Source organism: Nuphar pumila, chromosome 7 (genome assembly GCF_984573655.1).
Source record: "Nuphar pumila chromosome 7, dmNupPumi1.hap1.1, whole genome shotgun sequence".
Classification (NCBI taxonomy): Eukaryota; Viridiplantae; Streptophyta; class Magnoliopsida; order Nymphaeales; family Nymphaeaceae; genus Nuphar; species Nuphar pumila.
In genome coordinates this window covers 117,204,510-117,231,996 of record NC_143255.1, presented here as the reverse complement: position 1 = coordinate 117,231,996, position 27,487 = coordinate 117,204,510, and the positions used below count along the sequence as shown (strand labels likewise).

Genomic DNA, 27,487 nt, shown 5'->3' with positions numbered 1-27,487 from the left:
GTAAGTGCTTCAATTCTTTTGTCTAATTCTGTTCCTCTTAATCTCTCTAATGTGTTCTTAGTCCCAAATATCAAAAAAACATTAGTTTTTATTTCCAGATTAGTTGATGTTTCAAATTCTTGCATTGTCTTTGTTAGAACATCAGTTTCCTCCTTGGCTGATCTGCAAAAGAGGGAAAAGTGAGAAGAAAAAGATAGAAAGAAGATGAGACACTGAGTCGTTTTTACTGCACACAGGCTCACGACTTTTTCAATCAATTATCGTGGCCTGGTTTAATGTATTTAAGCATTAGGTATTAGGTTACAACTTAACAAGTTACAATATTACATTTGTGCCCCAGTAAACACGTCAATAGGATTTCCCAGCTTGGGTCTGGGTCAGACCCAAACTAGATCCAGGCCCAAACTGGGTCCAACACTATACGAGACTTAATACTCTCCCTCAACTTGTGCATGGTCTTGAACCATGGACAACTTGTTCTTCAGAAACCAAAATCTGTTTTTCGCTAAACCCTTTGTAAACAAATCCGCCACCTGGTCTTCTCTAGAAATGAAATGAGACTCAATCTCTTTGTCTTCAACCTTCTGTCGAATATCTCAATGTGCTTTGTCTTACTGTGGAAAATAGGATTAAAGGATATGTTAATGGCACTTTTATTGTCACGCAATAAATTAGACTTGGAAATCTGTTCCTCCAATTCATTCAACAAATGCCTTGTCCAAGTAGCTTCAGCAGTTGCAGCAGCCATTGATCGATATTCAGCCTCAGTACTTTATCTAGCTACTGCTTTTTGTTTTCTATTGCTCCAGGATACTAGGTTTTCCTCAAGAAAGATGCAATATCCGAAAACCAACCTCCTTTCATCAGGATCTCCTGCCCAGTCCGCATCACTGTAGACCATGACATCATGCATGCTTCATCTTTTCCAACTTTTCTGATACACCAACCCATCTCCAATAGTACATTTTAAGTATCTCAACACCCTCTTGACTGCATCCATATGCCCTGTTCGTGGCTCATGCATGAACTGCAACACTTGATTGACAGAATAAACAATGTCAGGGCGAATAAAGGTAAGATATTGAAGCATGCCAACTACACTTCGATATTTTGTAGGATCCGGTTACAAATCTCCATCCTGTGAACTGAGCTTTTGATGTAAGACACTCGGTGTGGACAAAGGCTTGCAGTCTTGCATACCAAATTTCTTCAATAAATCTAGTGTGTATTTATGTTGTGTCAAGGTCAGGTAAACCATCCTTCCTGTCTACCTCGACCCCAAGGAAATAACGCAAATCTTTCATATTAAACCTTTGACTTAATAGTCCTTTTATTTCTTTAATGTGATTCATGGAATTCCCAATAACTATAATATCATCAACATATATCAACAACAAGGTGGTTATGCCTTTATCCTTGAAGATGAATAAGGAGTGGTCTAAGAGAGATCTACAGAACCCATGCCTCTGTATTTCTAAGGAGAAACTCTCAAACCACGAGCGTGAGGCTTGCTTCAAACCATATATGGCTCTTTTTAGTCTGCATACATATGTGCTCGGGTCTCCCTCAGCATATCCTGGAGGCTGTTCCATGTAAACTTCTTCCTTCAAGTCTCCACGAAGAAACACATTTTTGACATCTAACTGACTGAATGTCCACCATGTTTGACGGCTAAAGACAATATAATTCTTATTGTTCACATTTTGACCACGGGACTGAAAGTCTTATCATAGTTCTAACCATATTCCTGTGTAAACCCCTTTGCAACAAGTTTTGCTTTGTATCGTTCTATTGTGCCATCGGGTCTGTATTTGATTTTATAAACCCACTTGGAATCAACAACATTTTTGTTAGGAGGTCTGACAATAATTTCCCATGTCTGACATTCATGAAGCGCTTCCACTTCTTCATTCATGACCTCAATCCATTTGTTTGATTTCACAACATGCTGAAACCCTATGGGTTCATCATGCTTATCAACCTGAGACAAAAAGTTGAAGATTCATAGAAAAATTATTGTAGCTAACCCATCTGTCAATAGGATGTTGATTCTATTCGAACTCCTCAGGTTTCCAACAGGCATATAAGTATCTGATCCAATGTGAGGAGCAGTGGGAGTACCTTTTTCTCTTCGCACATACACATACCCTTTAAATTTGTCAATAGGTTGCGATTGTGGGTCTGCCCCTTCTTCAGTGTGTGAAGCTCCACCGACCTGATCACCAGATTGAGGTAAGCATGCTTGACCTGAGTCAATATTATTTTGGTCAGTCGAGTTTGTTTCTTGAGTACACTGAGGTGAGCAATCACCATAAGTATCTGTAAATAATTCTGCATTCATCCATGGATGATAAACTTCTTCTCTGGGAATCCTTTGACAAGTATTAAATGATACATCTCCAAGATTATTCTCGTCAAACACAACATTCCTGAAAATCTTAATACGCTTAGTCATGGGGTCATAGTACCGATAACCTTTATAATCATCAACATATCCCACAAATCTACACTTGGAAGCCTTTGGTTGGAATTTGTTCCTGAGAGAATCATCAATATGAACATAACAAATGCATCCAAACACACGCAGAGCATTATAATCGGGTTGAATGCCGAAAAGAGAATAGAATGGTGAACTGTTTTGCAAAACTGTCATAGGCAGGCGATTTATAATGTAGACAACTGAATGGAATGCTTCTGTCCACAAACTCATGGGAGATTACTATCATGCATCATGCTCATGGCTGTTTCAACAATATGCCTATGCTTTTTCTCAGCGACACCATTTTGTTGTGGCGTATGTGGACAAGACACTCTACGCTTTATTCCATTACTTTGGAGAAAATCAGTAAAATCCTTCGATGTATACTCACCACCTCCATCACAATGAAAATGCAAAATATTGGTAGAGAAACGGTTTCGAACAAAGGCATGAAAGTTGCGAAATATGGAAAAAGTTTCAGACTTATGCTTGATAAAGAATATCCAAGTATAACGAGAGTAGCTCTCAATAAAGATGAGATAATATCTGCTGCCAGAAGAAGAGCATATGGGCGCAGGACCCCAAACATTTGAATAAACAATTTCAAAGGATCTTGAAGCTCTTTTATTTATAGAATCAAAATGACATGACTCTTACGCATCTGACAACTGAGACACTTTTTATTACTGATCTCAAGAGCTAAGCTTGATTTATGAATTAATTTGCTTGATACAAGTTTCTCAAGAAAAGAATAACTGCAATGACCAAGACGATCATGCCAAAGACTTGACTTATTATATTTGGAAAGACTAAAAACAGACTCAGGACCTGACTTAGATAACTCAGACTGAAAAGACTTAGACTTCAATAAGGGCTTCAAGACGGGACTTGTACGCGCAAATGGATCTTCCTTGAAGATATACATATTTTCTTTTCGCTCCCCTTCAGCGAATGTCTCCCTCGTTTGAAGATCCTTGACATACACAGAAGATGGAGTGAATTCAACATAAGAATGTGTATCATCAACAAGTTTAGACACATAGATGATGTTCTTTTTTATGTTAGGAGCATGAACAACATTTGACAAATTGAGAGATGATTTTGACAGAGGAATGATTGCATTACCAATGTGAGAAATGTGATGGTGAGATCCATCTCCAGTAACAATACTATTTTTACTAAAGTAAGAAATCGAGTTCGAGAGCTTACCAACATCGCCTGTAACATGGGTCGCTGCTCCTGAATCAACATACCATGATCCTTGATCATTCTGTTTCAAGTGTAACCCAGACAGTGCGGCCAACAAAAGTTGTTTCACCTCCCCATCAGACTTGGTAACATTATCTTCCTTATTCAAGTAATCCATGATAGATAGACCACCTTTCTGAAGAAGCTGAAATTCTCGCTTGAGGAATAAAACTCTTGCTTCAGATATCCTGTTCCACAATTCCATCACTGTGCAGTCATCGGGGATAACAACTAGTACTTCCTGAGACAAGGTAGACGTGATGTAGGCAATTAATGCCTGATCTTTTCTCATCCAAGAGACATAATCCGGGTTGCGAACAAGGTGAGTAGATGCAGCCTCATGGGCGTCTGTTTCCTCCTTTGCAATGAACCCTGGTGGGACTGGAATTGATCCATCCAGATGACCAAAGAGATTTTGGCTCCTGATAAAATGAACTATTTGTCTCTTCCAAGTTAGGAAATTGAAGTTATTTAATTTTTCAGAAACGAGTTAACTAAGGAAGTTTGATGACAAACCAGACTTGGATGGAAAAGAATCCATGGTTACGAGACACGAGAATATAAAATGGAAAGCACTCTAAGAAAAAAAGCAATCAAATGACTACTTAAAACTCAAGATAATGCGACTGTTTAAAATCAGTCTAGAAGAGAACTCGGTATAACAGAACTCGGATCTGCCCCTTTTTTTTTTTGATATCAGATCACGAGAATACTCAAATTATCAACTCAATATTTATGAATCAAGCCAAAGCACAATTAATCAACGTTGTGCATATTCAAGTTATCGGATCACGTGAACAAGTGTCAGATCACGTTGATTAACTGAGTTTTCAGATTAATCAACGATGAATATTCAGATAAAGGAATGAGAAAACATATCCAATAGAAAGAAAAGAAAAGAAAGCACGAGCGACGATTCAAGAGCTGTTGATTAATCGTATTTTCAGATTAATCAGCAATAACGAAATGAGAAAACAAATTTTAGAGAAGTAAGAAAGAAGAAATCGTGTTTTCAGATGAAGGAAGAAAGAGGAAATCACGAGTTTCAAGATAGGGTTTCAGATGAAAACACGAAAGTGCTTTCAAGAAAAGAAAATCTGGATGAGAAGAAGAGATCGTTGGTTTGAGGGAAAATACGATAACACAGATTGTGGAAGAGGGAAAGTTTCCTGGTCGAAATCAGATGATCTCTAAGGTCATACCTTTTGGAATCAATACCGAGCCCTAGGTCCAACCTGGCTCTGATACTATGTTAGAACATCAGTTTCCTCCTGGGCTGATCTGCAAAAGAGGGAAAAGTGAGAAGAAAAAGATATATAGAAGATGAGACGCTGAGTCTTTTTTACTGCACACAGGCTCACGACTTTTTCAATCAATTATCGTGGCCCGGTTTAATGTATTTAAGCATTAGGTATTAGGTTACAACTTAACAAGTTACAATATTACATCCGTGCCCCAATAAACACGTCAATAGGATTTCCCAGCTTGGGTCTGGGTCAGACCCAAACTGGATCCAGGCCCAAACTGGGTCCAGCACTATATGACACTTAATAGTCTTTACGTGTTCTTTTGTTTATATTAAGGACCTTGACATAAAGAAGACATTCAGTGAGGGATCACATGTGGGAAACATGTATGTCTTCAGAGAAGATCTGTCCCAGAAGTATGTCATTTGTGTTTCAAAGCCTGAATTGGAGTCCAAGATGTCTTGTCTTTTGAATGTGTCTGATGAAAATAAGCCAATTATATGGCATAGTCATTTGAGTCATTATAGTTGCTCTTTTGTTGAAAGGCTAGTTTCTAATAGCCTTATTCCTAAGTCTAGTTTGAGTTCTGAAACGATTAATGTCATTTGTTCCAGTTGTCAATTGTCAAAATGTCATGTACTTCCTTTCAACATTTTTAATAAAAAGACTTCAAAATTTTTTGATATTGTCTATTATGATGTTTGGGGTCTTGCACCTGTTGCTTCATCCTCTAATAGTCAATATTATTTCATTGATGGGTTTTCTCGCTTCACATGGCTATATTTTATGAAGCATAAAAGTGAAGTTTTTCGAATCTTCTAGAAATTTCATGCTTTATTCAAAAGTCAATTCTCCATGCCTATTGTTAACTTCCAATGTGACGGTGGTGGAAAATATTCCTCCACTGAATTCATTAAGTACCTTGAGAATAACAAAATCAATTGAAGGATGTCTTGTACTTACACTCCACAGCATAATGATATTGCTGAAAGAAAGCACCACCATATAGTTGAGAGTGTAATAAAATAAGCAGAAATAAACTCAATGTCCTATAAAGGACACTCACAAGCGAAATCCCAAAGAACAAGTCCACAAGGGACAAATACAAAAAGCCAACACGGGCTTGCAAGAGAAAAGAGAAATCTTATAGCGCTTAATGGCTGAAAAGCCTACTTATAATGGGGGATCACCCCTCTATTTATAAGCAAACCAAAAGGAGAAAAAGGAGTGGGCATTGGGGGGGGGGGGGCAACAAGGAGTCGTTGGGCCCCCAACGGTCATATTTATGACCGTTGGGGGGTCCAACGACTCTTAGTTGGGACCCCCAATGAACTAATCTACTTTACATAAAAATGAAAAATAAAAATAGAAAATAAGGAAGAAAAGAAGAGAAAATAAAAATAAAGAAAAAGACTGAAATGCCCCTATTGGGCACAATTACAGAAATACCCTTTATCGGGTATGATGAAGTATATATATATATACATATATATCATATATATATACACACTTGAGTACATATATTTTAAGAGAGAGTGCCTTAGCAATGATGCATGAAGGAAATGTTCCCTTTTATCTATGGACTAAAGCTTTTCATTCCGCGGTGCATGGTATAAACAGACTTCCAATGAAAATTCTGGACTACAAGTGTCCTTACTATGTTTTATTTGGTAAGCATCCAGATTACACTGTTACACGCATATGGCTGTCTTTGTTATGTTCATGGGGATGATACATTAAGAAATAAGTTTGAACCTAAAGCTTGTGTGTGTAAGTTCATTGGTTAGTCTGATGATCATAACGGTTTCAGGTGCTATGATGTCAAGGAAAAACAAATCAGAATATCTAGAAATGTTGTTTTGATGAAGTTTCTTTTCAGCCAGGTGAATTACCAAATTTGTCTACCCAAGATTCGGTTAGGAAGGAGTATTACTCACCTTGGCTAAGTGATAAGCTGTATTCCCTGCCAAATAACGATGCAAATACTCAAGAGTAGTTGGCTGTAACTCAAGGATAGCGTGCTGATATGCCAAGTGATACCCAACAAGTTCAGCAGATTGCAAAAAAAACATATCTTCCTGATCCCGTGTTGTCTACCCTGAAATTTGAACCGAACCTAGTTTAGGGTGTATAAAATAATTCCTCAAAATTTGAGAATTTTCTATTGTACAGTTTGGGAGAACTGAATTTTCTCTCAGAACCTGTCAGAACCTAACTGGCCTGTCTACCCGAGTTAGCCCATTTAGACCATGACCTAAACCGTGTCCGAACCCTTTGACCCCCCAGGGCCCAAGAACACATCAATTTGTTATGGGCCTATACTTCACTTTGGTAGATGAACTAACAGTGATCCTTTGTTTCGTAATCTCCAGCGGTAACACAACAATTACTTTATTTTCACTATTGCCAACCTAATTGGCATGACATCATATGTTCCATGATTAGCATAATGATTATATTATACATAAAAGACATCCAAATGTAATTGAGTTTGCATTTATAATAGCTACACTTGATCAGGTTTTGATAATACACCAAGTGAGTCATGTGTTTCTCCTCCTGTATCCTCTATAGCTTCACTACTTAATTCCATGAGTTTGTTATATTAAGTGTAAAATATGGTATCAAGCAGTTTTTCGTACTTGAGTGGGCTCACAAAGCTAGCTGCATTTGGTATCTGATGAGCTTAAACTGATGGATATTAGTTATCCACATTTGTGATATTCTATATGGTTTTACTTTTCTTGCAATCCATTATCTGGTATGTGAAATGAGCTAAATACCAAGTTTTTCAATTTGATTGGAGAAAACTATGACTTATTTTTATTTGGGAGACAAAGATTCCTTTCCTTGATATGTTTCTTGAATCTTTGACATCGTGATATCAAATATTCAGCATCATCTTCAGTGTAACATTTATGATACCTATCTTTTTACCTTACAAAGTATGATCTATTGAATCAGGTGTGCAATTATTTTTTTCACCAAGTCTTTCAACCATGCATAGTCGTTATTTCAGTCTATATAAATTGCTTACATCAACTTATTTACTTTCCATTCTTTGAATATGTCACATGGATACTCCATTTTGGCTCTCGTATAGTGTCCCCTTTATATACTAGTCATTATTGAAAACCTCATAAAAATGGATGTATCCCCCTATCCACAACCGTATCCATGTGACATAGCTTCTGATGGACAGAAATCTGGTTCTTCTCAATAAATAATATGTATTTATATTTTGATATCGGTATAATTGGTGATAGTGGATCTTATTGACACCATCATCAACAGTACTTTGCATATTTTGAAAAACATAATTGCATTTTCCAGGTTTCGATTGTTTTTTTTGTAAAGTAGATGCACATGTTAAATGTTTACGAAGTATCTATGTAATTGGGGGTATCTATGGGAATATAATTCTATGTCTAACGAACACTTCACTTAGCATCTATGTCACACGGACTCGGCTCCAAGGTCGCCGCACCCGCGTCGACACGCACCGACACGAGTGCGGCTCGGACTCGGTCAACCCGACCCTGGGTGTGGTCAACGCACCCAGGGACATTTTGGTCCATTTTTTGGAATTTTTTTTTTGAATTTTTTTTTTGAAATTTTCTGGGCTACAGCTGTAAGGAAAAAAACCCATCACAACTAAAAAACCTGTACACTTTCAAGTTTTAAGTACAGAATGGGCACAACTCAAGTTTTTGTGGTTTTTTCCTGTACGAAGAAAGTGAATTATTACAGTGTATGAAGAAAGTGCCCAAAAGTGAATTATTCTTGTATGAAGAAAGTGTACAGAATGCCTTCAAAACTCATCACCTGTTCCCTAATGGGCACAACTTTGACCGAGTCTTATATATATATATATATATATATTTTTTTATTTTTATTTTTTTTAATATATATATAGCCGAGTCCCCGTGTCCAAAATTTTTGAAATTGCGCCGCACCCGTGTCGCACCCGCACCCGCACCCGCACCCGCACCCGCACCCGCACCCATGTGACATAGCTTAGCATGCATATCCCGTGTCGACATGACACGACACTTGGGACACTTCACGAACATGACACAGCACTTCATGGACATAGTCAAACCAGTTTCACAGAGTCAACATTGTGTCATTAACTTTATCTATTTTCTTTTATGATCTTATTTTACTTATTTTGTATTTACTTGAGTTCTTTTCCTTCTAAAATTTGTCATCAATTACATTATATTTCAATTTTAACTTTGTTACATTATTTGATATTCCTAATTATAGTGATTTAGAATTGTTGTCTTACACACACATACATACATCTGTGTGTACGGCCATGTCCCCATTTTCCAATTTTTGAAAATTATGATATTGTACTAAGCATATCCGCATTGTGTCCTGCTCCTGCATCCGTATACATGTGACATATGTGTTTATTCCAAATTTCGAAACTTGTTAGAGCAATAAATTCCTTTGAACTGATAGGGCCCATTAATGGAGTTAAACCTCCACCATTTAGATGTCCTACACGAAGAACCTAAAAGGAGTAACCATATTTTTTGGGAATGAATATATATCCATATCCATCAGTTGGAGCAACAATTACCCTGTAATTGCATTCATTACCTTCACTGTGTTTTAGCAGGTACTTCAAATTTAAACTTCTGTTAAGCCAGTAGGGCTGGTAAACAAACCGAGCTACTCATGGCTTGGCTTGGTTCTGCTCACATGAAGCTCATTGGGGCACGAGCAGCTTGTGTAGTGTAGGGGAGTCGAGCATGAACAGTGGGTGTTTGTCTCGGCTTGGCTTGTATATGCTCGTCTAGACAAACATAATATGGGATTTGTATAGCACTTGTATAAAAAATGACTTAATGGTTCAACTGGTTGGATATCATGCTTGCAAACCCCAGATTATGAGTTCCATCCTCACTATAGAAGAGCCAGCCTGGGTTTGACTCATCTGGCTCGGGCTTGGGCTTGTACGGGGTCTAGCTTGTCTTGGCTTGCACAAACTAGATGTACCCAGCTTGAACATTGTGACAGTGTAAACAAGCTGAGCACTAACACTGCTTGTTTTATTTGTTTGGGTCATTTACCAGGAGCCAGGATCAGGTGCCATCACATGGCACACTTTGAGTGTGCCTCCGCACCTGGCTGCCCTCCATCTTTGGCTGACAGTCTGTCAGTTGTGGAGTCCAAAAACAGATGGAGGGCAGCCAGGTGCAAAGGCACACTCAAAGTGTGCCATGTGATGACATCTGATCCTGTCTCCATTTACCAGCCCTATTTTTCCAGTATATTGAAGCTACTGTAATGTGATATTATTTTGCAGCAAGCTATAATTTTTATTTTCATTGTCTAAATAATTTGGTCTCGTTGGTGTGGTTATTTCACCTTTACTTGACAAATTTAAGATCTTGCTCTTTTTCTTGAGTTTTGCATTTGCAATTTAGTATTCCACTAATGATGTCTTTCATGATATTGTTAGGCCAATGATGCACAACTCAGCACGATGGTTGCAGAACAGGTACTTTTTTATCATGCAACATTTTCAGACAATTTTTTTGAAATATATGTGAAACACAATTTTGTGCTCATAAAAATAGGGCAAGAGTGAACAAGATTTCAACATTCTTTTACCTTTTCTACTTCTGAAAAAGCTGGCAAGAAAAATGGTCTATTATGGGGCTCTGCACCAAGAGGTTATCACTTTTCCCTGAGTTAAATGCGATTTTTTTTATTGAAATAAAGATAAAGAAATGATCGTGACAAGTAGTCATCATATAAAGGGCGGGGTGAATGGACAGCTGGATGGTTATTTGCAATATCATAATTGAGGTGTCTGAGATTAGAATCCGATGGGGGTTATCCCCCTGCATGACTGGCAAAAAAAAGAAAGAAAGAAGGAAAAAGAAGAGCAGTCATCAAATTTTTTTTGGAGGTAAGAGGGAGGGAGGGAGGGTGTGTATCGCCCCCAAAATTTTAACATTAATTATAGTTCAAATATTGAATTTTTGAGACCAATTTTTTTTGATAAGTATAAGTAAATCAAATCTTATAATGCGGAAATGATTTTTAAAAACGGTAAGACTTTGGGCGCGGTTACACTAAAGATAACACTCAAATCAAAATGTACGAGATATACACATTTCAAACCACATACAATATAAGACTGAAATATGAAGAGTTTTAATTTCATTTCAAATGAGAGTATGAAAAATACTTCAGTCTCTACATGATCAAGTACTTAAAACAAAAAGATCATGAATACCAAGATCACAAGGTAAGAGTGGACCCTCGAGGATGCAGTTCGACCAACCCTTTGCTCCAACTACTCATCATACTTTACTTGTATTACCTATCCCCCATAAAACGGGGTCAGACTCGCTGAAGTCTGGTAAAACAACCCAAACTCAAACTTAAATAAAACATATCAAGCATTTAAAGGTAAAGATATATTATTCATCCATCGTCAAGTGATAGACAAGGGAACAACGTCCTATGAGTCATTCATTTCAAGCATTCGAACATAAAGCATTTAAAAGCATTTCATCACTTAATATTCTATTCAACCTTAACTCAGGTAATAAAAAATATCTATATGCATTCAAGTCATCACACACACACACACACACACATATATATATATATATATATATGCATCTAAGACATTCAGATCAGTGCATCATTTTCATATGCATTCATAATTCTTATAAACAATAAGTCAAATCACATTTGACCTTTCCAACGTGAAACACACACACATACCTTATAAGTAATTTAGTTAGATATTCATGATACGCATCAATCATGATAAATAGGTGTGATATATTTACTCAGACAATCATAATGCAATCATTTGCAATGAAACTATGTAGGCGTGATGTATCATTCACATAATAAGTCAAAACTAGTCATTTGTAGGCGTGATGTGTCATTCACCTATACGCTAATATAAGCGTCACAATAATAACCTAATATCAAGATCTAAAATCAATAAGGATCTGATTATCATATCTGAGTTCAATATATAATCATGCTATAATAGAAAAGCCAAATCTATAGATTTATAACTGACTATCTCAATAAACAATAAGTCAAATCACATTTGATCATTCCAATGTGAAACACACACACATACATTATAAGTAATTTAGTTAGATATTCATGATACACATCAATCATGATAAATATGTGTGATATATTTACTCAGACAATCATAATGCAATCATTTGCAATGAAACTATGTAGGCGTGATGTATCATTCACCTAATAAGTCAAAACTAGTTATTGTTAAAATATAGCTTGCGTATGGATCTGGATCTAGATCCATACACATGGTATGTTAAATGAAACACATGCTTAATATAATCTCATTAATGGCATCCTTGTAATATCTCTGATATTACAAGGATCGTTGTATACCTGTTTTATATATATAAAGGTTAGGGCTTGGAGGTCGAGCAATTGAGTGTCGCCCCAACCGATTGTCTCTCTCTCTCTCTCTACTTTCCTGTGCAGGATGAACCACAAATACGAAAGTTCATATGGTATCAGAGCCACAAGGTTGCGAAATCCTGTTAGAAGCTTGTTCAACGAGATTTTAAGAACCAGGTTTTGGCTCGTCTTCCCTTTTTCATTCTTCTCTCCTAATCTGTCTCATCCCCTTATTGCAACTCGTCTCTTCAACTCGTCTCTTCCCCTTATTGCAACTCCCAATCTGTTTGTGCAACTCGTCTCCCCATCTGTCACTTATTGCAATCAGTCAAAACCCCTTTTTTATTCTCCTCTCTGACTGCAGCCATAAACGACCGATTGCAGCCCTCAGTTGTTTCATTTTTTTTTTCACTCTTAACGTCCGTCAGTTTTAATAAAACTGCAACCATTTCTTAACGTCTGTCACTTATTGCAATCAGTCATTTATCAACGACTGATTCCAAACAATCTCTTTTGTTTTCCACTCTTAACGTTTGTCAATTTTTTTTATTCATTCTTTGATTCCAGAATTTTTTTTCTTTATTGCTATTTAGTGTCCCCTATGCAACGCCTACAGGCAGATTGTAACTGTTTACAATCTCGATTCTGTTAAAAAAGAAGAAGGTTATTTCCAGATATCGGTCGCACAAGCAGATGTCTTGTTGAAGTTCTCCTGATTGATTAAGTGATCTCAAACCTGTTTGTTTCTTCCATTCGTTTTGTTTGCTTATTCATTGTCCCATTGATATGGATTACTCATCGTCATCCGGTCCCTCTGCAAATTTCTTGAGTCAGCTCGTTAAACAAAAACTTACTCATTCTAATTTTTTGACTTGGAAGACGCAAAACCTTCCTTTTATACGGAGTCAGGATCTCGATGAACATTTGGATGGTTTAGTTCCTATACCATCACGACTTATTTTGCAGGAAACCAAGGATGAGAAGGGTGACACAATTACCATTTCTATTAAGAATCCAGAGTATACAGCTTGGAGGAAGCGGGATCAATCTTTGGTTGCTTATATTACGTAAACACTCTCTCAAGAAGTGTTTGTTACTCTTTCAGATGATTGCACTGCGGCTGATCTGTGAAGTAAGCTGTCTTAGACATATTCTCATATATCAGAAGCCCGAGTTATGTACTTAAAAAATGAATTTCAAAGTTTGAAGAAAGGCTCCATGACAGTCATGGAATACACAGGCCGCTTGAAGAGTATTACTGATCAATTGGCGGTTATTGGAAGTGCTATTGCAGATAAAGCTAAAGTTCAACAACTTCTCAATGGATTGGGTCCTGATTTTGACATGCTTACGACAACTTTATCATGCCTTCCGTAGTTGCCCACTTTTGACGATCTTCAAGCGAAACTTCTCCATCATGAGATGATTATGAAACAAAGGGCAGAAGGAAATGAATCAGCTCGTCCTCATTCAGTTTTGGCCATGGACACTTCTGTAGGTTTTGGACGAGGGAATGGAGGGCATCAAGGAGGCAGAGGCCGCAGACGTTTTGGGCAGGGAGGACGTGGTATCTTGCCTACACCTAATATTTTAGGGGTTTTTAATACAAAAAATCAGAGAGTGCCCACTTGTTTCTTATGTAACAAAAGAGGACATGTGAAAGCTGATTGTTGGTTTAATCTACGGAACAGAGGAAAAATAAACAAAATTGAGAATAAATCAGCTACCACTGTGGACACAAAAGTGCCATCCACAGATGTGCAACAACTTTTGTTATCAGCATTGTCACAGATGACGATCAAGCAAAATGAACAAGGCGAATGGTATGTTGATTCAGGTGCCGCCACACATGTTACGGGTAATGCGGGTAAGTTATCTCACTTATTGCCTTATTTTGAAAAAGGTAGTATAGTTACGGGAGATGGAACTTATCACTCCATTAGTCATACTGGCAGTGCACATATCCCTATGTCAAAGTCCTCACTTCACTTGTCCAATGTCCTTCTTGCTCCTAATATTAAAAAGAACATTGTTTCTGTAGCTAAACTTGTTGACGATATGAATTCTTCCGTCGAATTTACTCCATCTTCTGTTTATGTTAAGGATCTACGAACGAAGGAGACGTTCACTAAGGGGGAGCGACAAGGAAACATGTACGTCTTCAAGGAGATTCCTTCAGTGTCTTCGTCTTCAGTCCCAGTTTTTCAGTTGAAGTCGTCCAAGCATTCTTCAGTGTCTTCACCTTCAGAGTCTTTGTTTTTCCCTTCATTGGAAGTTTTTAATTCATCTCATTGTAATAAGTCAGATATTTGGCATAGTCGTTTGGGACATTGTAGTCGGGGTTTCGTTGAAAATCTTGTATCTGATGGTCTCCTTCCAGAGTCTAGTTTATGTTCATTTTTTGATAATAATAATAAATGTTCTTCATGCGAACTCTGCAAAAGTCATGTTCTTCCTTTTCATATTATAAATAAAAGAGCTTCAAAGCCATTTGAGATTATTTGTTCTGATGTTTGGGGAGCCGCACCTATTCCTTCTCTTTCTGGCAGTCGTTACTATGTTATCTTTATTGATTCTTATTCCCGTTATACTTGGATATATTTCTTAAAACACAAGCATGAAGTTTTTCAAATATTTCGGGAATTCCATTCGATGGTCAAAACAAAGTTTGCTTGTGATATTGTGCATTTACAATATGATGGTGGAGGAGAGTATTCATCGAACGAGTTTATTGCCTTTCTTCGGGATAAAGGAATAAGTCGACAAGTTTCTTGCCCTCATACTCCTCAACAAAATGGGGTTGCGGAGAGGAAACACAGGCATAATGTCGAGAGCGCGATGAGCATGTTACATGATAGCTTAGTGTCCTGGAGCAGCAGAAAACAAAAGGCAGTAGCACGATCGAGTACAGAGGCTGAATACAGATCGATGGCTGCAGGCACGACAGAAGCCACATGGATTAGACACTTATTGAGTGATCTTGGGGAGACAATTATTCGATCTTTTCTTCTATGTGACAATCAAATTGCAATAAACATTGCATGTAATCCTATCCAGCATAGCAGAACGAAGCACATTGAGATTGATCAACATTTCATACGGCAGAAAGTCGAGATGAAGGAGATAGAACTACGTCATGTTCAAACAGAAGATTAAGTGGCTGACCTGTTTACCAAGGGCTTAATAGGACGTCAATTTTGGCTATTGAAGAGCAAGTTGTACATGCTCCAAAATCACGTACAACTTGAGGGAGGGTGTTAAAATATAGCTTGCGTATGGATCTGGATCCAGATCCATACACATGGTATGTTAAATGAAACACATGCTGAATATAATCTCATCAATGGCATCCTTGTAATATCTCTGATATTACAAGGATCGTTGTATACCTTATATATATATATATAAAGGTTAGGGCTTGGAGGTCGAGCAACTGAGTGCCGCCCCAGCCGATTGTCTCTCTCTCTCTCTCTCTACTTTCCTGTGCAGGCTGAACCATAGATACGAAAGTTCATAGTTATTTGTAGGCGTGATGTGTCATTCACCTATACGCTAATATAAGCGTCACAATCATAACCTAATATCAAGATCTAAAATCAATAAGGATCTGATTATCATATCTGAGTTCAATATATAATCATGCTATAATAGAAAAGCCAAATCTATAGATTCATAACTGGCTATCTCAATCAACTTAGAAAATCATTACAATTCATCATAACATTTAATTTATTTATAATAAAGATTTACAAAATCCACACCGGATCACCTGGTCTGGGAAATGTACAATCTCACAAGGAGTTACCGCCCTAGACGGATGGTTTGCCTGGTCTTGGACAATGCATTTCTTCACAGGAATATACCGTCTTCGATGGCTACTCACTCTTGGACAATGCACTTCCTCACAGAGACTTACCGCTCTAGCTGGATTACCTGATCTGGTCATGCACACCCTCACAGAGAATTCTTTGAGAACAGTTCTTCAACGGGTATCATATCCAGTGAAAACTATTGTGATACATGCATCGATACAATTGACCACTATCAGGGTCGATAGCCATCAATATGAGCATAAACATGTATACAATCAAGGCATCACATCATTCCATCACTTCATATGACATTAAAATTATAAAATCACACATTTAACCAATAAGGTTTCATGAACCAAAGTTCACTATTAAACTTAAACATTTATCGCATGCATTCATAATTTCATTTCACGTGGCATTTAAATTATATATCATACAGAAGCATATTATCCTACACATCATATCATCGCCACAAAAGACATTGCACTTCGTAAATTGAACCTCGAAGCATACGTAAACAAAACATGAGTTCTATGTCTGCACATTTCATAATACGAAGCAACTAAACCTCAACATACATAACTCCTACGTAGTTCGAGATTTGTACACAATAAAGGTCATACATTTTCACCACATGAATCGATATATCACCTTAGATATAATTGTGTAAGGGTTGGTCAAAATCTCATTGACCATCCTACCGTACATCATACACATATATTTCTTAAGCAAACAAGACATATAAGCTATGTCACAGGGATTCGGCTAGGAGGGTGCCGCACCCGCGTCGACGCGACTCGACGCGGGTGCGGGTGCCGCACCGGGTGCGGTCAACTCGATCCTGGGTGCGTTGACCGCACCCAGGATCATTAATGTCCATTTTTAAAAAAAAAAATTGCCCAAATGGGCTTCGAATTTTTTTTTAAAAAACTTTATGCTAGTCTGTCAGCTGCCTAGCATAAAGTAAGTTTTTCAGTTTTCACGCACAGCTGCTGACAGCAGCTGTCAGCTGTGCTGTCAGCACAGCTGCAGCAGTTGTCTGTCAGCTGCTGTCAGCAGCTGCCTGTCAGCAGGCACAGCTGCAGCAGCTGCCTGACAGCTGCAAAGTTTAAAAAAAAAACCCCGCCTATTCCCCAACCCCCTTTATATATATATATATATATATATATATATTACTTATTACATTTTTGCCCCTGCCGCAGCCCCGCACCCGGGTTTTTTGGAAGTGCCGAATCCCCGCACCCGCACCCGCACCCGCGCCCGCACCCGCACCCGCACCCATGTGACATAGCATATAAGTTCAAAACAATTTATAACATTCGCATGCATTCTTCCATACAAGAATAAATGAGTCTATCGTATGACAAAACAATATATATAACATTCACATTATGCATCAAACATGACTTATACATATCCATAGTAGTTATATGTGCACCATGTATCAAATTCATACAAACACACAAAGCAACATAGTATGCGCAAACCAAAGTATGATGGCATAAATTGCGTATATATTATACATTCATAAGTGCACGGGCATTCAAACCAGAGTTACCGGAAACGCCTATAGAATAGGGGAAGCGCGCTTCCCCGGGACGCGTTTCGGAAGCGCGAAACGCAGCGCTTCCGAAACGCGAGGGGAAGCGCAGGTTCAATTGAGGAAGCGCGTCCCCCTTTAAAGGGGTACGCGTACCTCTTTAAAGGGGTACGCGTACCCTTTTAAAGGGGTACGCGTACCCTTTTAAAGGGGTACGCGTCCCCCTTTAAAGGGGTACGCGTACCCCTTTAAAGAGGTACGCGTACCCCTTTAAAGGGGGACGCTATTATGGAAAGGTCGAGTTTGCCCTTAATTTTTTTTTACACATGAATTTATATTTTTTACCGAGGTTAAAATGGGTATTTTATAAAACCCGTGAAAAAATAAAATCAAAAGGGGCTTAGGGTTTTGTTTTTTCACGCGTTTCGACTCCTCTCTCTCTCTCTCTCTCTCTCTCGAGTTTTCGGCGAGCTCCGAGTTCCGGCGACCTCAAAAAATTCCGGTGGCCTCCACCGACTTCCGAAGATGAAGATGTTCACCTTCAGGTACGCTATCCCCCTCTCTCACGCTCTGTCACTCTCTCTATCTCTCTGTCGTGCGAGCTCCCCTCCACCAGTGGGATCCAATAGGGTAGTTTTGGGGAAAGTGATCAAATTCAAGGGTTTCTTTTTTCTTTCTCGGTGTAGATCTATCGCAGGGTTTTTTTTTTCGGGGTGTATATCTGTCCGTGACTCTCTCATGGCTGCTGGTGGCTGAGGCAAGGGCACCCCCCATGTCTCGCACTTCTTCTTCATGGTGCTGGTGCTGGTGCCGGGTGGAGACAGAGGAACACCCTCTATCTTCCGCCCCCTCTTTTCCTCACAGTGGGCGATAGGGACAGAGGGTGGCCCTATGTCCTCCCCCCTTTCTCCCTTTTTTCAGACGATGTTGACAACCACTGTGGTTTTTGACTCGTCTATTTCTCATAACTATCAAGGGTTTTTTTGTTACTGTAGATCAAGGGTTTGTTTGTAGTTTTTTTAGTTTCTGATTCGTTATCGCAGCCGTTTTTTTTATTCATTCTGCATGAAGCAGTGGGTTGTTTTTTATTGTCTCCATGATACTAGTCTATTGATAGCGTAAGCAATGTAATATTAACTTCTTATCTAAACAGATGGTATGCATTCGTCACAAAACTTTTCTGATATAGCTGGATTGTTAATTTGCATTGGCCATGATGTGCTGTAGCTTCTTATTTAACTCTTCAGTTGTTTATGATATAATGTATTCTACACTGATGAATAATTTTTTTACTAATTGGTGTATAACGGGTATAATATGCAATATTATTGTTTTATTGGAGAGCATTTGAGTGTGCTGTTCCCACATTTTAAAAGCTATTTCTTCAGTCCGATGTACAGTGAGAGGCTGAGAGCTGCTGGAGGATGTGAGCTGGTGCCTGGTACAAATAGTAAATGAACATTATCATGAAGAAGATAACTGTAATGATTTAGAACCTCAGTTCTAAGTCTATTGTCTCAGAGATCAATGTTTGCCAAGGCTGGTAGCACTTTAATGTTCTCCATTTGTGCAAAATTAAGTTGATGGGTACTTGGAGAATTTCCCAATGAGTCGGGTATTGAACTTTAGTGGAGTCCTGAAAGAAAACTGGATTTATATGTTCTTGATCTGATTTAGCAGTTCAATCAAACTATTCTCGCTCTCTATATTCTCAGTTATTTATGTTGCTTGTTTCTTATTAGAACTTGAAGTGCCTGTTTGAGTATTTAGTTCAGTGATAGTCAGATTGCACGTAATTTCCCCCCCCTTTTTTAGCTTAGTCTTTTGTTTACATCCCCATGCTTTGTGTTCTTCACTCTCCATTATTTACTGTTAATAATAGCTTTTTTTAAGTGTTTTAGGTTGATTCTGATACTTTTATGATGCAGATATATTTGCATGTTCTTTGCTTCATTAATGACCATCTCAAGCTATGATCACGATAATTCTGATGACGATGACGATTCTTTGTACAATTTGGAGCATGAATCATCTAGTGGTGTTGGGAAGGGCAAGAAGAGGTCTTCTGCTTGTCCATATCAGTTTGAGGACCGAAATGAAAATTGTTTTGATGAGGAAGATGAAGAAGAATATGACTTGGATGACTACTATTCTGAAGATGACCAAGATGATGAACCACCTAGCATGCATAAAACAACAGTGTTATGGCGCCATGTATTGAAACAAAAGAAGAGTGGGCAAGGAAAGCAAGGTGGAACCCAAGTTTTTATGTGCAGGCACTGCAAAAATATTTATCATGGGTCATATACTCGAGTTTTTGCACATCTCATGGGATCTCCAAAGGGACAAAGTGTTGGGATTGCCTTTTGCCCTGAAGTTGCAAAAAATGCAGAATTGGCAAAAAAAATTAAGAGGCAAGTTCGTCGAGTGGAGGTTTCATCAAGTGCATTTGAGTTAAGGAGATCAAGAATTGATACTCCAAAGAAGCCTATTAGTATTACTACATCATCTAGTGGAAGCCGAAAAACAGTTGATATTCGTGATACCTTTAAAAAGGTAGAAAGAGATGATGTAGATCACAAAATTATCAGATTTTTGTGTGCAAATGGCATACCTTTCAATGTGCTTCGATCACCATATTGGGAAGAGATGATATCTGCAGTTAGTAAAGTGCCCGGATATAAACCCCCATCATATGAAAAAGCGCGAACAACGTTGCTTGACAGTGAGAAAGAGTGTGTTCACAGGGAGTTAAATGAATTTCGAGAAAAGTTTGAGGAGTTTGGAGTTTCCATTGTCTCAGACGGTTGGACAAATATCAAGAACAAACACTTGATAAATATACTTGCCTCAAACTGTTTTGGCTCGATGTTCTTATATGCAAGCGATTTTTCTAATGTCCAACAGTAAGCTGCAAACATTGCCGAGTTTTTGAAAACGGGATTTAAACTTGTGGGGCCTTCTAATGTAGTGCAAGTGATTACAGACAATGCAGCAAATTGCAAGTTAGCAGGTGAAGAATTAAAACAAACGTACAAGTATATTTTTTGGTCACCTTGTGTTGTGCACACACTTAATTTGATCTTCAAGGATTTGGCACATGAGTTTCATTGGTTGGGAGAAACATATTTGCAGAGTAAAGAAATTGTGAAGTATATCACAAATCATTCAAAAGCACTAGCAATCTTTAGAAGCAATGAAAAATTAGAATTAATAAAGATTGCAAAAACAAGGTTTGCTTCACATTATACTACTTTGAAACGCTTGCTTGATGTGAGGGAGAGCTTAAGGCTCACAGTAATTTCAGATAGATGGAGTGATTGGAAGCAATCATGCACGAATGAAATTATGAAAAAAGGGCTGTTACAACAGAAACAACTGTTCTTGATGAAGAATTTTGGGATTCTGTACGTTTAGCATTATTGATTACAAAACCCATCTATAAGATGATTAAATTTTGTGATCAGGAAGGCCCTATAATTGGTGAAGTGTATGAAGGCATGGACAACATGTTGGGGGAAATCAAAGACAATCTAAAAGGACAACCAGATTTATATGAAAAGATTCATAAGATTGTCTCAAATAGATGGGACAGAATGAATGTGCCTCTCCATAGTCTAGCCCACATGCTTACTCCAAAATATTACGAGTCGGAGTATCTCAAAATCCCAGCAGCAGGAGGGGTCAAACGAGTTTCTCCTGGTAAAAAATTAATTCTATCTATTTAATAAAGTTTAAAGTTAAATGATTTAATTATTTTATTATTTCATTTGCATTTCTCTTGTTATAGTTACTAAACATTTTTTTTTGCAGAAAAGGATAATGATATCTTAGACGGTGCAATGCTTGCGCTTGAAGTCATATCTTCTGGAAATGAAGAGTTATCTACACTTTATAGGTCACAACTTGTGGCTTTTGCATCAAGAAGTGGAAGATTTAGCCGAAATGCAGCACGAATAGATGCACTGAATCCTACAATGTCAGTGCTTAATTGGTGGCGTTTTTATGGTGGTGATACACCGGAGTTGAGAGCATTAGCCATTAAGGTTTTATCTCAACCTATTAGCACATCTTCTGCAGAAAGAGTGTGGAGCACCTATAGTTACATTCACAATGTTAAAAGAAATAGGCTCAATGAAGATCGTGCTGATACCTTAGTGTATATTCATTCCAATCTTCGATTGATTGACAGGTATAATTAAACTGTGTTGTACTTTTGTTTTGATATTTTTTTTCTATTTTTTTATCATTGATTGTTTATTAACATTCATATTTTATATTCTTGTTATAAAAGGTGCAACAATCGCTATAAAGAAGGGCCTAGTCGAAAATGGGATATCAATCCAGAACTTCCTATTGTAGAAGAAAATACGTTGAGATTAGAGGATATGCGATGGAGAGATTTGGATGATAGTGCACAACAATCAAGCACTATTTCCAAATCCAAACATAAAGATGCACAACCAAGAGCTCCATTACCTCCAATAATTATACGTACAAATGAAGTTCAAGAGGATACAAATCAATCCATCAGAGCTAGTAGAACTGCAGATATACAAGAGCGACTATCAGTTCCTCATGGTCGGATTGATCGTTTCTTTAGCCGGAGACCTAGGCAAGGTATGTTGATATTGTGTTTTTTATATTTTAAATTATGGTTTTTGAACATTTTAACTTTTTAACGTATTCATTATAGGAAATGAAGGAAGGAGCAGAAGACATGGTCGTGGAGGACAAGATGCACGTGATGATGCAGAAAGTTCGCGATCTATTGCTGACTTGAAGGGGAAGAGAAAGATGACAGATTAATGAACTCTTGAATTATTATTTTTTTTTATGATGTAGTTGGAGTTGTCCAACTTAAAAACTTTTATGTTACTTTTTTGTCATGGTCTTATAATATTTTTTTGGTATACTTTTATTTTGAATCTTGCATGATGAAGTGAAGTAGTGGATTATGTTAATTTTAAGGTTAGACTTAGAGTTTAGAACATTGTAGCTTATAATTTACAATTTAGAAATTTATAGCTTCTTAGGTCGCTTCCGGTTCGCTTCCTATGTCGCTTCCGGTTCGCTTCCTATGTCGCTTCCGAGACGCTTCCTATGTCGCTTCCGAGACGCTTCCCGGTTCGCTCCTAAGTGGTCCCCCGCTTCCCGCTTCCTAAATTTTTGAAAGTGCCTCGCTTCCCGCTTCCGCTTCCCGTATCGCTTCCCGCTCCCGCTTCCTCGACTGACAACTCTGATTCAAACCCCCACACACACAGGTGTGTGAAGAATCCTTGCAAACAATCAAATTTTCAAATAACTTGATACTTCAAATACTCAATACACAAAATAAATGCACAATGTTTATAAGCTTTACACCACAAAAGAAGTGCAATAAATGCACAATGTTTATAAGCTTTACACCAAAGAAAGTGCAATAAATGCATAGTGTTTATAAGCTTAAGGAGATAACTCCTTACTCTAATACATACATACAATGGGCTCACATAGCCCTTATTTATAAGCAAACTTAAGAGACGTTGGGAATCAGCCCAACGTCTATATTTTTAAAACTGTGTACATAGTCAATGGCTGACTGTTGTACACTGTACGCCGTCAGCCACTGACTGTGTACAAAAACATTATATAAAAAAAACAAAAATAAGAAATGAAAAAAAATTACAAAAATAAAAAAATAAAAAGGAGGAATTACAATCATATTTAAAAACATGAATATGCATAAAATGTAGAAATGACTAAAATACCCCTACAACCAATACAATAAAGAAATATATGTTTTATATATACAAGTAGATGAATACATATACATATATGAAATATATATATGTATATGTATCTTCTTATATATATATATAATATATAAAAAATACATTGTCTTATAAATTACAATTTAACAAGGTGTACCTGTAATAAACACACTCCATATTCTGCTAACTACAATCATGACAAGCATGATCTCCGAATTACAATCCCAAGAGTCCTAGATATCCATAGCTAAGTGAAGTGTGAGAGCATAACTTATATTTGCAATTCATTTAAATATTCAGTGCAACGACATCATGCTTACACAATTAGTGCCTAAACATGCTCTCTATAAGTTCAGTTAAGGTATCTTACCTTAATAATGTGAAGAACAATGAATCGAAACTCAAAAGACCGAGGAGTTTTGAAGTCTGCAAAGACCGCTACCCAAGTAATACAACGAACCCCTCGTGTGCGATTGCAAATGCCTAAAACTCAAAAAATGCCAATTATAACAAGTTTAACAAAAAATTGCAAATTACTCTATAAATTATTACCAAGAGCTAAATAACACACAAATACACTCTAATAATTTACAAACTCCATAAAAAATATATTTAAATAATATATATATATATATATATATAAATAGTGATTTATAGCCCAAAATAGTTTTATAAATGCAAATTATACCTTGATTGACTTGAATGAACAAATGAATATGTAATAAATAAATAAATAAAATTCAAAAGCTAGAAACACATTTCTAATTTGGAGATAAAAAAAGAGTTCTTTATTTATCAATAATCCTTAAAAATCACGGGTTTTACAGGGCGGTGTGTGTGTGTGTGTGTGGTGATGGTTGTGGTGTGGGGGATGGGAAACGGGAAATTAAGCATGACAGAAGAGACCACCATCCTAGGTTAAGGTGATATCAAGCTGACCATTGTCTTCATTGAGTATGTGAATAGTTCACAATTCCTTATGGCTGTGCATGCACGGTGCTGAGGTGTGTGCTTTATCCTGAAAATGACAATCAATTCCCATCCAAATACACCTTCCAGGCTTCCACCATATTGCTTTTATTCACAAATTCTCCAAGCTCCCGTGAATACTTTTAGCAGAGATGAGTTCACTCATCATTACGTGGCACATTTCAATTAGCACTCCCTAGCGGAGATGTTAAAGCAGTTTTATTTAGTGAAAAGGTAGCTTCCAGTTTTGTTGCTTTCAAGTAAATGAGGCACCTACCAGCTATGGGGAAGCTCTTTTCTCTAAACTGTTTTCATTTCCTTTTGAGGAATCAGAACCTCTCACTCTTGACCTAACTCCAAATAGCTTTATGGGAGGTATCATCAACCCAAGTACTCATTAGCAAACCTGCTGCGGTATTAGGCCCATGACATGCTGAGAGGTTCTTGTATTGCAGTTTCCCTTACTTTAATGAGTTTATCTATGTGATTTTTTTCTAAGTTGATCAACAGGAAATCACAAGGATCTGCATGACCAAGTCCATTTTGACAAATAGGTCTGACTTTAGGAAAGATATATATATATATATATATATATATATAATGGTATTAAAGAATGTGTTTGTGCTTTCTTGACCTAGAAACCTGAGTAAAAGTGAAAACCCAGATTACAATACAGAAAGGTATGCTTCAACATAGTAAATATGATTCGATGTGTTTGCAGGTACAAAATCTAACTTGAAACAACATGCTGGTAGAGTATCCAGCATTCAATGTTAGATCAAAATCATAAATCATGATAAAACATACATAAAAGAGAACCATAATGCAAATACATCATACTGCATACATAAAAACTAGGTATTTAATATTTAAAACATACTAAATCTAAGTTCATATTTGAATATGCTGCAGAAGAGATAATTTAATAGCTAGTGGTTGAGAAAAAAATCTACTCAAACATGAAAGACAAAATCAGACATGTTTCTGTCTACGTCACACGGACTCGGCTAGGGAGGTGCCGCACCCGAGTCGACACGCCCCGACACGGGTGCGGCTTCGGACTCGTCCTGGACTCGCTCAACGCCGAGTCAGACTCGGTCAACGAGTCAAGGCCGAGTCCGTCCACATTTTGGACTCGGTCAACTTTGACCGAGTCCAAAAATGTCCATTTTTAAGACAAAAAAAATCATTTTTATATATCTTTTTTTTTTAATATATAACCAGACTGTGCAATGCAGTTGCACAGTCATAGACTGTGCAACTGCAACTACACAGTCACTGTGCACAGTCTGTGTGGCTGCGCACAGTCTGCACAGTCACAGACTGTGTGCACAGTCTGTTTGACTGTTTCACAACTTATGTAAAAATATGTATAAAACACGATAAAAGGTAACCCAACCATTTGAGGTAGCTAAATAAATGCTTTTCCAGTTTAAAAAAATACTAGTTTCACAAGTATTAGAAAAGCTAGCTTAAGAACTACCATAAAGAAATGGGAGTGCCAAATTGAAACTTTCGAAAAAATTAAGGTCATAGTTTTGGCTACTTAATTTACTGCAGACTTGAAGTTTACTATTACAAGTCAATTTAAATTATATCTGTACAATGATAATATCCTTTTATCTTATATAGTTTTGGCTACTTAATTTTAATTGTTTACTAGAATTATATATATATATATATATATATATATATATATATATATATATATATATATATATATATATAGCCGAGTCCCCGTGTCCAAAATTTTTGAAATTGCGCCGCACCCGCACCCGCACCCATGTGACATAGGTTTCTGTACATAATTAAATTACAGTTTTATCAATATTTTGAATCTTATAGTAGTAAGTTAAATAAACATGCATGCCCACAAGGGCTCTACACACCTGGCTGGGTGAGTTGGCTTAAGGCTTTCAAGTTGAAGGAGGTTGCGAGTTCGATACCCAATGTGTGCTGCCTAAGCCAAATGTGAAGCTATGCCGGGTGGGTGGGTGGGAGGGAGTACTCCTAGAGTTTTGCATTTCTGACACCACCTCAGTTGCATGGTCAATGTGACACCTCTCAGCCTGTAAGGGGATGCCCAAACCATTGCAGTGGTTTCTCCACAAAAAAAGGTTAAATAAATGTGCTTGTAGGAAGCTTGATAATCAAGAGCGATTGTCAAACCCGAAGGATGGAAGACCCAAATGCGTTTTTCAGTTCCTCAAGTTTGATCTACAAGGAGTGAGACCATCCTATTCATTGTGCACTTTTCTTGAGTGTGGCTGAACTGTAAAACACATCTTGTCTATGCTTCTTAGGATCATAAATTCATAGCGAGCTCTCTTGAAAGAACCCTAAGAGACATCTAAGAAGGAGGGAGATTTTGGCTCTGTGAATGCTATTGAAAGTAGGTCTCATGTGTGAATGTCTCCTATATTTATAATTTTAGGTAACTTGGGTTTTTAACAAACCTTAATGGAATAAAAGAGAAGGAATGGGAGGAACAAGCTCTCCTATAGCATGGCAAATTGGAGTCCTTGGGTGATTTTGATAGTGTTTTGAGCCAAAGGTGATGCTTTCCCATTACGATTAAAATGTTTTTGTGAGAAATCATGAGATGGAAGAAATACTATGATGAAAGATGAAACAAGTCAAATGCCTATCATTGGAAAGGTTGGTCCCACACCATAGTACTATTGAAACTAAATTGATGGCAGTAGCGATGATGATATTGGTAATGGCTTCTGATGAGTTTGCACTTTCCAGCTAGCAATCGAGAAAGGTGAATAGCATCTGCTAACGAACTAGCACTTTTGGCAATAAGGTGCTGGGGTGTGGGGAGTTTGTGTTGAAGAAAAACCATTGACACAACCTTAATAATGCCAAATATGACCTTGTGGGCAGGCCTTGGAATTGTCAACTAATAATAAATGGAAGAGAGGACCAGGTGTTCGGAAAGGCTGGTCTTAACCTTGGGAGAATCCAAACAGTTCATATATGCAATTGTGGGATGACTGAACATTGATTTT

General features: G+C 37.5%; 2 protein-coding genes across 4 annotated transcripts in view; both read left to right on the top strand.

The window, feature by feature from the left end:
* Nucleotides 1–27,487, top strand: part of LOC149833107 (exocyst complex component SEC6-like) — a 161,457-nt gene that overhangs the window by 21,151 nt on the left and 112,819 nt on the right. For both annotated transcript variants that reach the window (XM_090014914.1, XM_090014913.1), the window contains exon 3: nt 10,451–10,489. In XM_090014914.1, coding sequence (XP_089871040.1) covers nt 10,451–10,489 — 39 coding nt within the window. The remainder of the gene's footprint in view (nt 1–10,450; nt 10,490–27,487) is intronic.
* LOC149833108 (uncharacterized) lies at nt 21,149–22,971 on the top strand. 2 transcript variants are annotated; one of them, XM_090012717.1, is made up of 4 exons: nt 21,149–21,453; nt 21,565–21,943; nt 22,046–22,371; nt 22,448–22,679. In XM_090012717.1, the coding sequence occupies exons 1-4, from the start codon at nt 21,198–21,200 to the stop codon at nt 22,558–22,560; spliced, it is 1,074 nt and encodes a 357-aa protein (XP_089868843.1). In that variant the 5' UTR covers nt 21,149–21,197; the 3' UTR covers nt 22,561–22,679. The 2 variants fall into 2 exon arrangements, 1 of the variants encoding a protein (XP_089868843.1); XR_016433148.1 differs by lacking the exons at nt 21,149–21,453; nt 21,565–21,943 and adding an exon at nt 22,846–22,971 and having other exon boundaries at nt 21,968–22,371; nt 22,448–22,810.

Bases quoted from the DNA above. Each gene is read 5' to 3' on its own strand.
- LOC149833108 (XM_090012717.1), top strand. From the start codon at position 21,198: ATGATTAAATTTTGTGATCAGGAAGGCCCTATAATTGGTGAAGTGTAT. The intron at 21,944-22,045 runs GTATAATTAAAC...TTGTTATAAAAG, and splicing joins AATCTTCGATTGATTGACAG to GTGCAACAATCGCTATAAAG. The intron at 22,372-22,447 runs GTATGTTGATAT...TATTCATTATAG, and splicing joins TAGCCGGAGACCTAGGCAAG to GAAATGAAGGAAGGAGCAGA.